The sequence below is a fragment of the Elephantulus edwardii genome, unplaced genomic scaffold, assembly GCF_000299155.1.
Source record: "Elephantulus edwardii isolate Elephantulus edwardi_28Jun2011 unplaced genomic scaffold, EleEdw1.0 scaffold00129, whole genome shotgun sequence".
Taxonomy (NCBI): domain Eukaryota; kingdom Metazoa; phylum Chordata; class Mammalia; order Macroscelidea; family Macroscelididae; genus Elephantulus; species Elephantulus edwardii.
Genome location: NW_006399879.1, coordinates 9,049,755 through 9,064,758, shown reverse-complemented (window position 1 = coordinate 9,064,758; position 15,004 = coordinate 9,049,755). Strand labels below are relative to the sequence as shown.

At 49.7% G+C, this 15,004-nt stretch overlaps 1 protein-coding gene across 1 annotated transcript in view; it reads right to left on the bottom strand.

The window, feature by feature from the left end:
* Positions 1 to 1,641: 1,641 nt before the first annotated feature.
* CRMP1 (collapsin response mediator protein 1) overlaps positions 1,642 to 15,004 on the bottom strand; it is an 87,342-nt gene continuing 73,979 nt past the window's right edge. The window contains exons 7-14 of the mRNA XM_006893632.1: positions 12,159 to 12,227; positions 11,507 to 11,627; positions 11,121 to 11,277; positions 10,173 to 10,314; positions 8,818 to 8,988; positions 5,913 to 6,092; positions 5,325 to 5,490; positions 1,642 to 1,733 (exon numbers count right to left, since the gene is read on the bottom strand). Of these exons, the coding sequence (XP_006893694.1) occupies positions 1,642 to 1,733; positions 5,325 to 5,490; positions 5,913 to 6,092; positions 8,818 to 8,988; positions 10,173 to 10,314; positions 11,121 to 11,277; positions 11,507 to 11,627; positions 12,159 to 12,227 (1,098 nt within the window). The remainder of the gene's footprint in view (positions 1,734 to 5,324; positions 5,491 to 5,912; positions 6,093 to 8,817; positions 8,989 to 10,172; positions 10,315 to 11,120; positions 11,278 to 11,506; positions 11,628 to 12,158; positions 12,228 to 15,004) is intronic.

Here is a 15,004-nt window from a genome sequence, read left to right as displayed (position 1 = left end):
TATCATTGCTACCACCTCCTTCATCACCACCACCACCATCATTACCAACATCCATACTTAATTTTGTTACTGTTGTACCATTAAGTCAGGATGGACCCATTACTGACTCTCCAGCAGGTTTTCAGAGGCAGTAAATGGCACAGGAGGAGACTGTCAATCTTTCTCCCACAGAACAGCTGGTGGATTTGAACCACGTGCCGTTGGGTTGGCAGTGCAGCTCTTTACCAGTAAGCTAATAACAGCAAATAGAGATGAATGCCTTGACTTCTGTTTTTACTCCCCTGTGTAATTTACAATTTCATTCATGGGAACAGAAGGAAGAAATGTGAAATTTAGGTGATGTGGACTTTCCAACTGACTGCAAAATTGTATCAAACTTGGTTTGTTGAGATTCTACAAGAGTGAGGAGGGAGAAAGGGCGTATTAGGGCAGCTTAACATCCACCTACCACCACCATCTCCCCATCATAGTTTATCTGGGACTCATACTCTGGACCTTTTGTCTTTGGGCTCCTTCTCCTTGGTTTCCCCCATGTCTTGGAAAACCAAGTTTCACAAAAACCTTGGCTAGGATTTTGAAGCTCCGTTTTATGTACTTTGGGCATCTGTGGCCAGCTGTGTCATGGTCAGTGAGACTGGCTCAGGACAGGGTAGGCTCAGAGCTTCATAGGGTCATTGTGAGTCATAGGCAGCTAGATGGCACACAGTAACAACAATAGCTACTAATGTTTGGTACTGTGGGGCTGTGAGCATTTGGCAGATAAAAAGCAAACTCATGAGTGGGTAGTTGATTTTCTTTATTTTTTCACAAGCTTTGAATTCAGAAATAAAAGTCACAACAAGTAGGTTGTTAAGTAAAAATGGGAGTGATTACAAAGTAAAAGTTTGTACAAAACTTTAAAAATCAGGGTGCCCCATTCACTGCCCTGCAGGGACCAGGAATTGGGCAAGCCAAGAGCAACCACCAACCTTCCACCATCAGCCTTGAGGGAGGAGGGGCGATGTCTATGTGAGTCTGGCTCAGGAGGTCGGTCATGGGCGAACAGATACAACAGCAGTCACAGCTGCCGAGATGAATGTTCATGATGCAGTGTGGACGATGCTTCCCCACAGCCAAATGGACTCTCAGTGGGGGTGGAGTAGAGAAGACGTCTTTCTAGGGGTGACTTGGGGCAGGGCACTGAGTAAACATCTTCATCTTCAGTTTTTCAATTGGCCCAAGGGTTGAGGTCTTGGCATCATGCCCATGTCATTCCTTGATGTGTTTTTTCAGACGCACTCAAAGACTTGCATACACAATTTAGGGACATGCATCGACTATCCTAGAACAGCTACAGGGTGCATGGAGCCACCACTCAGAGGGTCATGGAGCCACAGGGTAGAGTGGGGGACAGTACGAGACGAGGCCACCTGGGGTCACTAATGGGAATGGAGACACCATGCTCTGAGGTGAGTCCCTGTGAACACACAACTGTGGGGCAAAGCATTTCCAAGCAAACACACCACACTAGTACCGCTTCTTCCTAAACAAAAAGAGAGGGGACATCACTTGATTGCCCCGTCAGTACCAAGTGGAACTGTGGGTTTCCTGAACACCAACAGTGCACGGACGAACACAATCCCAGGTTCTTTCGCTGGCCAGTCAGCCAAGGCTGGTGATATTGGAACGGCCACCTGGAGGTGCCACAATGCGGTGGCCAGTGCGCCGGGGATTGTTGTCATCAATCTGGGCACCTGAAAAAAAGAGGACAGTAATTCCTGGGCTGAGTTGCGGACAGCAGGAAACTCAATGTCCCCAAGACTGGCTTCCAAAGCGTCTGTGCATTGAGCCTGAGTGGTGCCACCACCTATGGGCTCCGGCAAGTGCTTCCGTCTACACAATGTAGTCTTACTTTTCTCACTTCCTCCTGGAATTCTGATTTCCATTAATCCTCTATACCTATCTTCCCTTCCTTCGGTGATACTGTTCTAGCCATCCTTTCACTATGTATTATTGCCTTTGCATTCACACTTCATTTGAAGACTAAGGTGTGCCTCATTCAGACTAAGATCTTTTCAATCACAGGCTATGAGCCTGAAAGCTGGACAATGACTAAATATGGCAGAAGAATTGATGTTTTTAAGTTGTGGTGTTGGAGAAGAGCCTATGGACTGTCAAAAGAACAAACATATCTCCTGGAAAAAGTACAACCAGAGTGTTACTTGAAGCAATGCTTCGACTCACATACTTGGGCAGGATCCTAGAAGAGGACATTCCTTAGAGGGATGTCATGCTAGGAAAGGTGGAGGGTCAGTGAGGAACAGGGAGACCCTCAATAAGATGGACTGACACGGTGACAGCAGCACTGGGCTCAAGTGTGTCAGATGGTGAGAATGGCACAGAACAGGACAGGGGTCAGACCCGCTATTTCCAGAGTTGCTAGGAGTTTTACTCAACTCGACACCTAACAACACCAACATTATCAACTTTAGCAACATTTGCTCTCTCCCTTCCAATCCCACCACCTTAGAACGAATCCACTGTGTGTAAATCTTTCTTGGGCTTTTAAGAATAGTGTTCTTATCTTTGTCCTTTTGTGATAAAAACCTGGACACTTGATGAATTTGTGCACCATCCTCTCCCAGGAGCCACATGTGCTGCTGAGGCAAATGTTCACTCTTTTTTATAATTAGTTACTTTAGTGAAAATATGAACAGAAAAAAAAATCTACATGCATAAATGTTGGTTATATTCTTCAAGTTGTCCACTCACTGCCCCTACGCTTCTCATCCAATTCTTCAAGTGGCTGTTGTAAACTTGATCACAAAAGCACAAAGCTCACACTTCCATTCAGTTTCAGGATCTTTCCAGAAGAATGTGACCTTCTAAAGAAGGAGACAAAGTCTTTATCTCTGTGTGCAGGGCAGGCTCACACTTTAGCATATGTTGCTATGTTTAGGCCAGACATTATTACCAGGATGGAGTTTTCCACCCTCACTTCACAGATGAAGGACTTGGGGTTCAGGTCGGGCAGCTTGGGTGGGAGAACTAGTTGGTGGGGGCACCAGGCTTCTATGTCAAGCATGTGAGTTTCTGAAGCACATGATCTTAATACACTATTGGAATATTTGGCCTACAACACTCCCTGCTCTCCATCAGTTCCTGATGCCCCAAAGACAAGTGATGTATGCCCCTGATGTGTGTGCAGACAGAGGAGCTGATGTGTTCTGTATATGTCCATGTTTGATTTGTACCCACATGCATGTGTATTTCCATGTATAAGCACAGGTGTGCATGTTTGTACATTTTTTATTATATACTTTGGGACACAGTTACAAAGCACACTGGTTTTTACATTCATTCTTTCAGACACAGTGTGTCACACAGCATCACAATATTTACAAAGTAGCTGCACACTCCCTGCTTCCTTGCTGTGATTCTCATTTTTAGCAGTCCTTATAGCATACCCCTTTCTGCCTTCAGGACTCTGTCCTTGGAAAACAAATGCTGCTCTTTTGACATATTATGCTTGGTTAGTCCAAGTTGTTAGGAGCTGGTGAGTCAGAAATGATGTAAAGCTAACCCTCCAGTGAGTTTTCATAGGCACTAAATTGCATGGGAGGAGACTGACTGTTCATCTTTCTCCCAAAGAGCAGCTGTTGGATCCAACCAGGTTCCTTTGGGTTGGAAGTGCAGCAGCACATTTTTATTGGGCTGTGCATGTCTGCGTGACACTCAGAGGGGGGGATCACGAGGCATTGGGCCACCAGCCATCTCTCTAGCCTTGCTGTCAGACAATGACGTAAGAGGACTGAGCCTGCCCTGCAGCTCTGTAGTGTGCACATGGTGACAGATAGTGCTGAATGGGTGAGACTGTACAGGCATCCTAGGGTGACGCTAAGAGGTAAAGGTCCTTTTCAAAGTGTGCTTTGGACCTGGGTAGTTGGACCTACCTCACAGCCTCATTTCCTTTCATATAAACTAAGGGCAGCAGACCAGATACACCCCTGACCCCTGAGGTCCTGGCTTGTCTGATGGTCAATGAGACACTGGTCACTGGGCCTCTGTGCTAGAGAGTACCCACAGAGGGAGACAGTGGGGCACCGCAGCTCCTGTGGCCTGGGCAGTGGTGCTACATTCCTGGGAGACCAGGGGCCAGCAACAGTGGTTCACGGGCCAAACACATCCCTGTTTGTGTGTGTCTGCGCGACGGTGGTGGCACCGGATAGCGCCCTCACCTGCAACCCCTCCCCCTGTCTATGCGTTAGAAAGGCCACGTCAACGCCAATTCCCACTTTTACATTTTAAGTGCTTATGCTCTACAGCATCACACCCTAAGCCTTGCTGGTTGGCTCAGGGTTGTGTAACCACGGGTGTCCTGACCCCTGCACTGACCAGCTGACCAAGTATCCCACCTACCACTGACTGGCCAGCACAGGCCACTGCTCCCCACACACCCTGCTGGACAGGCCCCAGTCCTCCTGCCCAATCACCGTGCTGCCCTCGTGTGGCAGCTGTGCAGCATTGTAGCTGGCACCCAAGACCTTCCAAAGTGACCAGGCTTTTTACCAGTGGACTTCCGGGAAAAGTGAAGCATCTGTAGTGGCGAAGGCACCGTGGAAAGAGAGGAGTTAGTGATGGGAACATGTGGGGAGGAAGACAAAATCTAGACTTTCTGTAAATTGTCTCTGTAAACCCACGACTGCTGTGAAAATAAAAGATGGGGAGAAAGAAGTCACACAGCCCACAGCCTACAGCGTTTGGACAGATACACGAGAAGGCCAGTGTCCAGAGCACGAGGTCTACATGCTCCCTCTGTGTCCCACACACTTGTCCTCCTCTCTAGAAGGCTGTCCATTGTCCAGTGTGAGATGAGCATAAGAGCAATACGTGTCCACCTTGGGTGGCTTCAGGTTCTGGAGCCACTAACCACACCACTCAGAGGCCACCACCTATCCCTGCTGGCCACGGCCCAGGTCAGCATCTGCTATCCACCTACCTCTGGCCCAGGTCAGCATCTTCTGCTCACCTACCCCCAGCACCGGCCCTGGTCGGTGTTTGCTGTCTACCTGCCCCTAACCCTGGTCAGCGTCTGCTGCCCACCAGCCCAGGTCTGTGTCACTGCCCACCTGCCCCTGCCCCTAAGCTGGAATCAGCTGTCCACCTGCCCCCAGCTCCAGCCCTGGTCAGCATCTGCTGCCCACCTGCCCACCAGCCCAGGTCTGTGTCACTGCCCACCTGCCCCCAGCCCCAGCCCTGGTCGCTGTCTGCTGTCCACCTGCCCCCAGCCCTGGTCAGCATCTGCTGTACACCTGCCCCCAGCCTGGCAGCATCTGCTCTCTCACCTGACAGACTGAAGTTGGACTGGTGTAGGTTCCTGATGGGCGGAGGCTGGTGCTTGGAGGGTGAGGACTTGGCTGACGGGGCAGGGGTTGCATATTTGGGTGTGGCTGGCACCTCATACACCGGACCATCATACATGCCTCTGGAGACGCCTTGCAGCCCGTACACCTGTGGATGGGCAGGGGCACTGGTGGCCAAGTCTTCCCTTGGGAGTGAGGCTAACAGCATCTGACTCACACTGGAACCATGTGGCACAGACACTCACTCTGTGTTCCCATCCACCCCAACAGCCCTGTGTCCTTCTTCTGAACCCTGCCTGCTCCTCTCAGCACTTCAGTCGCCCCAGCTGCAGCTCCTCTCCAGTGTCTCCCATCCCATGCTCCTCTGGAGCTCACTGGCCCAGAGACTGGGGGTTGGCACTGATTGTGGGCCTCTGTGTGCACACCGCTGTGGAGTCCACAGAGCCCTTCCTTCCTGGGTTCTCACTCCATGGCTGACGTGTAACTGCTCAGAGCCTGCACATCCCACAGACTGTGCTAAGAGGGTCCAAGGGCCCTGCAGACGGACCCTGCCCTGCCGGGTGTACACACCTTGTTCCTGATCTTCACACGCTGGTACAGGTGCTCCGGGAAAGGCTTGCGGGGGATGAAGCGGCCGAGGCCCTTGTTCACATTCATGTTGCCATCCTCAAAGACAATCTTGCCCTGACTGATAACCACCAGGGGTGAGCCATGGCACTCCATGCCCTCAAAGATGTTGTACTCGACAGCCTGCAGCAGAGACTCAAGTGTCAGCTCTGTTTTCTAAAAGATGCATTATTGTGACCAATGCATATGTGATGAACAGCTGGCATTTCAGAGTTTCTTACACACGCAATTCAGCAATTACACTGACTACACTGCAACCAGCACGCTGTGTGGACCCCAAGGTTCTATAACTTTCAACAGGAACCAACAACAATGCTCCCTTGCTGCCTCTCACCTGAGCCCGAACCTACCAATAAACTTGGATCTTGCTGGACTGGCCAGCACTCAGCATTTCACATAAGTGGGGCCTTTTAGTGTTTGTCCCCATCAGTGTGTCACAGTGTGGAGGGATGAGGGAAGGAGAACAGCTTCGGGAGACTGCTCCCGTGTGGAATTGGAGAAGTTTGTGATTCTTGTCCAGGAGGAAAATGTTACTTATTATACAAATTTATGGCAAAATTGTGAAAAGATTGGCTAGGCTTGTCCAGAGAGGGGACTGGTCATTTATTATGTAAACAGAGTGCATAAAATCTGTCCAATCGGCTTGAGCCACTTACCTATATAAATAAGCCTCTGTCCCACAGAAGTCAGTGGAGACCCCACCACCATCAAAGGGAGCCCGGAGCACAGTGTGCCCTTGTATCTAGGGTTCCCGTGTCCAGAGCCCCCTAGACCTAACACTGGAGTGTTAGGAGGAGACTCAGGAGATGGTTATAGAAAGCAGGCTGGCCCTCAGCCCGTGGAGAAAGGCCACTACAGTGAACTGGCTGCTTCCTGGGGCAAGTGGCATGCCTGCAGCCCAGGGCTGGTAGGTACCATGATCCTGAGACATTATTAGAGAGGCTAACAAGCTTGCCAACCTGGGGAAGCGAGATACTGAAGGTCTCCAAGCAAGAGGCTCGCTTGCGGACTGGCGTGTCTCCAGATACTAGGGAAAACTGAGGAGCTTACTCTCCCCAGGAGGTTGGAGCAAAGGCAGAGGCCAGGCAGGCAATGGCCAAATGGGCTGTAGTCAAAGTGAGGGCAGAGGTCAAGGTGGAGGCAGAGGGCAAGGCGGAACAGAGGCCAGGCAAGTCTGGGCAAGCACGAGCAGCCTCGAAGCAGCTCTTCTGATAGCTGAATGACTCCTCTTCCCTTGTGTTTCCCAAACCAGCCCTGTGACTGCGGTCTTTGTGCTCGCACCGTGTGGCCGCCACAGTGGATGGAGATGAGAGCGCCGCGGGAGGAGCAGGTGGCTCCGGCCGAGGAGTGGGCATCTGCCTGACCTCATGTCACAGGAGTCTGTCTCGGCACCGGCGTACCATTCTTTCCACTGTCATCCTCAAACACTGCATGTGGGTGATTGCTGTTGTGATAGGTGCCATCGGGCCTCCCTCCTCTCACAGTGACTCTTCCTTAGAACCGAACCAAGCCCTGCCTGACCCTGTCCTGACAGTCGCAGTCCAGTCCCTCTCACGGATGGGCTTTCTATTCTTTGCTGACCCTCCACTTTGCCAAATATGACGTCCTTATCCAGGGCCTGGACCCTGGAAGCTCAGTGTGTGAGATAGGCCTCTGTTCCTCATTTCTGTGTGCGTGAGCCCTGAACACTGATTTGAACACGCCGGGCACAATGGCTTCCAGTGTGTGAACCCCCAGAATAGGTCAGCCCTCAGAGACAAAAACGTGACTACTGACCACAAGGGCTGGGGGAGGGAAGGTGGGGCGTGGTTGCCTGGGGTGGAGGAGCTATTTTGGGGCAATGGAATGTTCTGGAATCAGACAGTGATGATTCCTCTATAGCCTTGTGGATATGTTAAAACCCCAGAATGCACATTGTGAAGCTCGTATTAGAATTGCATCTCAGTGAACAGGCTTGCAAATAAAGCTTATGTGCAGATAACATAATACCCATCCACAGACAAGAATTATCCCTCTGAATTGTTGAAGGAATACTGTGATAACCTAAAGAAAATTTCCCTCTAGCACACACTCCCTGTCTGCAGAGCACCAGTGTTGTGCTGAGGTTGGCAGTGCTGGGATGGAGCACAGAACTGACAGGATTCTGAGGACAAACAGCCTGGGGGTGTCCAGGGTCCTTTCACTGATGACAGCAAATTCCAGCCTAAGGCACCCCACCAAGTTAACCCCGGTCTCCATCCATGAGGAAGAGGCTGCCCTGGGGCCTGTGCTGTGGGCACAGGACAAAGTGGACATGGCTGTGTGCTGGTGACGCCTACACCCCCACAGGGGACCCAGCCATGCTCCCCTAACAGAGGTGCTGAAACCTTAGCTCCTGACCTGGAACAAGACCTTGTTAGGTCTTTGAAGGTATTATGGTCACATTAGCATGAACTCATACCAGAGCAAGGTGGCCCGTATCCAATGAGGAGTGATGTATACTCAGACAGGCAGAAGCAGAGACCAGGTGGAGACACCGAGAGAAGTAATATATAGAGACAAAGAGAAACACACATACAGAGAAGGGGAGTGTGCTACATACAAACAGGAGAGAGAAAGGGAGACAGAAGAAGACAGTGAGGGGTCATATGGGAATAAGCTCAGAGGTGATGACCTGCCTCTCCCTGCCTCATGGGGAATCTGAATGACCACATCACAGAGGTGTGAGTCATACAAGTGAGGGTCACACTGGGTTCAGTCACACAGGTGTGGGTCACACAGGTGCGGGTCACACAGATGTCAGCACCTGTCTTGTTGAAAAACACACAGGATTTAACTAGTAGCTTCTGCAGCAGGACAGCAGACTCACCGACTTGTGGCTTTTGGCTGTGATGGTCTTCACCCGGTCGGGGTCCCAGATGACCACATCGGCGTCCGAGCCAACAGCAATCCGCCCTTTCCTGGGGTACAGGTTGAAGATCTTGGCAGCGTTAGTGCTGGTGACTGCCACAAACTGGTTCTCGTCCATCTTGCCAGTGGCCTGCAGGTAGACCGACAGTGACCAGGGCCCTGAGAGGTACCTGTACTCCCGGGGGTATAAACCTCTTCACAGTGGTCAGGAAGGATACACCCAGCTGCATAGTCACACTGAAGCCTGGCCAGAGCTCGAGCCACGTGTCCTCGAACCCGTTATCAGGGCCACGTTCAATAGCAAAGGAGGACTTGGCTCAACTCAGTGGTCAGAGAGCCACCAGGGACCTATGCGACAGCCACTCTCTCCACTGTCCACTGTCCCACAGGTACACACACATACAGTGACACAGACACACACTCCCCTCTTCCCTGGACAGAAACACATACAGATAGACACACGTCACTCTCCCCTAGACACACAGACACACTCCACACACTCCCCAGACACACACACACACTGAGATACACATTCTGCTCTCTCCTGGGCACACATGTACCCACACACTCTCCACTCCCCTCCAGACACCGCCCCCACTTTCTTATGGACACACACACACACACACACACACCCCACTTTCCTCAAGACACACCTACATGCACACGCACATATACTCTACCCTGGACACACACACAGAAACACTTTCCACTCTTAAACACACACACTCCACTCTTCCCAAGACACACATGCACATGAGCACACACCTCACTTTCTTATGGACACACATACACACACACTCCACTCTCCCCTAGACACACACACACACACACACACCCCTCCTCCTCTACCTTGGACATATACACACACTAATCTCCCCTGGACACACACACACACACACACACACACACACACACACTCCACTCTTCCCTGGACATAAACACTCTCACAGACATATACACATACAGATACATTCTACTCTCTCCTGGACACACACATACACACACCCACTCCACCCTCCCCTACACACACACATACTCTCCCTTCCTTCCTTACCCCCCAACTCTAACCCCCTCCACAGCCAGCACTGAGTGTGCACAGTCTGTCTGTGTTATAAGGTGGATACCACACCACAGGTCAGCTGTGACTTGTGGAGGAAAGTGTTAAGGGCCTCCTGAGGCCTTCTGGTAGGGTCCCCAGAGTTCCTCCTACTTCAAGAAAGAGGGGCATTTAAGGGTCAGCTGTGCATAAGAACCTCTTCTGATGACCTAGCAGGATCTTTCTGGCACATTCCAGGACAGACGGGCACCTCTTACCACTGCTTTGTCCCAGACTACGGCCATGCGCTCCTCAACCCCGTTGACACCCTCTGGGATCAGCGTGAAGTTGTCCTTGCCCACTGCCTTCTGGGCTGTGCTGAAGGGACAGTGGCCACTGCCCGTCACCTGCAGGTCCCCGCTGGGAAGAGGGAACAGGCTCAGACCTGTGTACACTTGGGTCCTGGCTCCACATCCACCCCACTGTAGGCAGCAAACCTCAGGGCCTTCTAAAGAGTTCTGTGCATGTGTATGAGGACTTGGATCATGGTGTCCTGTGAGAGGGGTGCAGCTGCTGGGACGACAGAAGACACAGGGGCCCTGTGTCCTTCCTGGAAGAGGACAGCTGTCTGTACTCTGCCTGTTCCCTGTGGAGGTGACTCAGGACATGCAGAGTTCCTAGGGCTTTGGAGAAGAAACACCCTGGGTCCTGAGTTGTGCTCCTACTATGTGCACACTCCTACTAACTGCACGTGTGCATACATACACACATACACACATCAGTCTTCCTCACACAGAGAGGAGCAATGTGGCTGTGCTCCTACTATGGGTAAACTGAGGCAGAGGGCCTAGCAGCTGCTGCTATGTGCTGGGGAAGCAGCTAACTATGGGTTGGACTCGGATCTGAATTCAATCTCCAATTTCCATTCCTGGAGCTTCTCAGCCTTCACAGCACTGCACACAGTAGGTACTCCTGTGGTTACTGTGTAAACTGGAAGGGTCAGTACAAGGAACAGCTACACACCAACACAGACTCTGTTCTCTGAGGCCACTGGACACACTAGCTGTGTGTTCTCAGAGTGTGGACGGGGGCCTGAGAAGATGGACAGAGTGTACACCTTTCCCAGGCCCTGTGGTCCTCCACATACCCGGCTCTAGTATACTGCCCACAGAGCATCCAGCTCCAATCATTGCCCTACCAGGCACCCCGCCCACGTCCTCTCTCACCAGGCCAGCAGGGAGGTGAGGTGATCAGGTGTGGTGGGGTCCGGGCTCAGGGGTGGAGCTGTCACAAAGGCAGCTGCCTTGGCCCAGTTCTTGCTCCAGTAGTGGGTGCCATCTGTCCCCAGGCTGGCGGCAATAGGCTCTCCGAAGACAAGAGGACCTGGGGGAGAGAAACACACAGGTGAGCATGGAGGCCTCTTGGAGAAGAGACTGCAGTCCAGCACCAGGGCCTCAGGGGAGGAGGCCACAGGCTACCAGCCCCCCAGGTCCCACCCACTCTGGCATGACTCCTGTGCTTCAAGAGGGGAAGCTCAAGTCAGTGCACCCCTCTCTTGTGTCAGTGCTGTCCTCCCTGCACATGACCTTCTCAGGACACCACAGTCACACACCTTTCTTCCTGGCCATCGTGATGATGTCTGCAGCACTCTTGCTCATCACCTTGGTGATGTACACGGGGCAGTTGATGCGGCCAGCAATAGTGATGGCTCGGAACACGGCCTCAGCCTCGAGCTGGGGGCAAAGACAGAGTTAGGGCAGCCACCACTCTGGTGCTGTCCCAATGGTGTGCTTGGTCTCCTCTGAGTTAAATGTGGCAGAGTTGGGGCCAGAGAAGGAACAGGTGGGCCAAGACCAGAGTCCATCAAATGTGTGTGGACAGAGGTGGCAGTGTCTGCTGGGTGTGCTCTGTCTATGATGGGGATGAGGAGAGTGGTGGCACACCTGCCACTTTGAATACACCTGAGTGACAAATGCGGCATCCTCTTAGTGAACACAGGAACGCCTGCTGCTTTGTCTCCAGAGGATAAGCTTCATGTCTTGTTTCATCTGCACTATTAACATGGGAAGTCTAGTGAGTACTTGCACAGTGCATAGAGAGGTGACCTGGATGACAGGGGACAGAAGGAGTATGCCAGCTGTTCCCCCAGAGGGCAGCTGGCTCAGGAAGGAAGGACAGGTAGCCAGCAGCTGTTCTCTAAGAGTAACCAGCATCAGGTAACTTGCAGGACATCAGAACAAGTCCCACTCAGGGAGGGACTTTACCTCCTCAGGTCTGCTCAGAGCATGGCCTTCTGGACCTGTGATGCCCATCTCTAAAATCCGCTTCTGTTCCTATAAGACAAATGCACATTGGGTCAGTGGTCACAGAACCTGAGAACTCTCTCCAATGCCCTGTCAGATGGCTGAGGCAAACAAAACTGGGAAATGAGGGGTTTGTGTGGGTCCAAAGTAGTTCCTGAATCTCTGCCCTGCTAATAACTCGAATGTCACTGCCAGATCTGCTGTCTCTGGGTTCCTAGAGAAGAAGACAAGTGATCAAGAATAGAGCTTGATACTGCCAGCTGCATACAAGATACTCCAGCTGGATACAAGATACTCCAGCTGCAAACAAGATACTCCAGCTGGATACAAGCTCGAGTCTTCTGAACCAAGCTGGTATTTCTGGAAGTTTTCTGTCAGTGCACTGTTCCAGTTGTTTCTGGATAATCTTCAGCAAGATTATCACTTGTGTGTGTTAACAGTGATATTGCTTGATGATTTGTACACCGTTGGATCACCTTTTTTTGGCAATGGGAACAAACACAGATATCACTGCCATGTCAGATGGATCTTGGCTGAAAGCAGAGAGTACAAGAAGAATGTCTATTTGTCCTTTATTGACTATCCGAAGGCATTTGACTGCATGAATCACAACAAATTGTGGCTAACCTTGAGAAGAATGGGAATTCCAGAACACTTGATTATGCTCATGTGAAACCTATACATAGATCAGGAAGCAGTCATGAACAGACCAAGGAATGGTTCAAATAAACAAAGGAGTGTGGCTGGGATGTGTCCTGTCTCCATATCTTTTCAGTCTATATGAAAAACAGATCATTCAGGAGGCTTGACTTTATGTGAAAGAATGTGGCATCAGGATTGGAGGAAGACTCAACAAACAGCCTGGATTATGCAGATGACACAATCTTTTTTTCCAAAACTGAGGATTTGAAGCATTTGCTACAGAAGATCAAGGACTGCAGTATTCAATATGGACTGAAGTTCAACATCAAGAAAATGAAGATTCCCACCATTGGGACAAATGGCAGCATCATGATAGAGTAAAGAAGAGATTGAGGTTGTTAATAATTACATCTTGTTTATGTCCACAGTCAACACTGTTGGCACTAGCAGTCAGAAAATCAAAAGATGAGTTTCTTTGACAAAGTCTGCTATCAGGGACCTCTCTAGAGTGCTAAGAAGCAACAACGTCAGGTGTGCTTGATCCAAGACATGGTCTTGATAATTACTTGTTATGCATCTGAGAGCAGGACAATGATTAAGGATGACAGAAAAAGAATCAATGCCTTTGAGGTGTAGTGCTGGAGAAAATTACTGAACATGCCAAAGATTGCCAGGAGAACAAATAAGTCTGTCCTGAAGAGGCAAGGATTATGAATCTCCATCTTTGGGCATGTTGCCAAGAGGGAATAGTCTTAGGAGGAGGACATCAGGCTTCAAAGGGGGAGGGTCAGCGCAGGAGGGAAAGACCTGGATGGAATGGATTGACACAGTGACTGTGGCAAAGTGAACAGGTGTGTCAAAGACAGTGAGATTGGCTCAAGATAGGATTCAGAGCTATTGTTCATTGGGTTGCTATGAGTTGTAGTCAACTCGATGGCACGCAACAGCAACAGCAACGTGAGTATTTGAGGTGTGGATCTCCTCTGGCAACAGTGTAGTGTTTGAGTTTTACATAGATACTGAAATCAAAGGACTCTAAGTTGGACATGTATATATGCAAGTTCAAGTCGAGGCTGATGAAAATGAAAATAAATTCAACAAAGCTCAAACAGAATCTTGAGTATATATCTACATATGAATTTAGAGAGCATCTCAGAATAAGTGTGATGTGTTGAACACTAGTGAGCAAAGAGCAGATGAGTTGTAGGATGACATAAAAAAACCTCATACAGGAAGAAAGCAAAAGAATTGATATTTATTCATTTCAGGAGGTAATGCATGATTAGGAAACAAAAGAATTGAAGGACTAGTCCAAGATGCACTAAAGGCATTGGCCAATAACAAGGTTCCAGGAATGGACAGAATGTGAATTGAAATGTTTCAATAGACAGATTCAGTACTGGAGGGACTCTTTGATTATGTCAAGAAAGATGCATATTCATACACATTCTAAAGAAAGCGGACCCAAAAGAATGTGGGAATTCTTAAGCAAAACCTTTAATAGCATATGCAAGTAACATCTTGCTGACAATAACTGAAGAATGGTTGGAGCAGTACATTGACAAGGAATGATCAGAAATTGAAGTGGGATTCAAAAGAAGTCATGGCATGAGTGATATAATTTTTTATATCAGATGGATCTTTGCTGAAAGCAGAAAATTCCAGAAAGATCTTTGTGTTTTATTGACTATGCAAAGTCATTTGACTGTGCAAATGATAATTATTGGTAACATTGAGAACACTTAATTATACTCATGTGAAAGCTGTAAGCAAACCTTAAAGCCTGCTGTTCGAAAGAAACAAGAGGTTACAGCACAGGTAAGATCAGGAAATATACATGTCAGCGCTGACGTGTTCAAGGGTCATCCTTGTATCGGTATATTTCAGGACCACACTTCTCTTTCTGGCTAGGTAGCATTCCACAGTATTGACAGACCACACTGTACTTATGTATCACCTAGTGATGGACACTTGAGTTGTTTCCACCTCTGTGCCATTGTGCATTAGGTGCGTTGGACAGACGCACTAATATTACTCATTTTAACCGCTGCAAGTTGGTATTATCCATCTTGAACACAGGAGCCTGACTCCATCACCCATGGAAAAGATTAACAACCTCCTCTGTGTGCTGGTGGACTGAAGCTCAGGAACATCAACTAGAAATA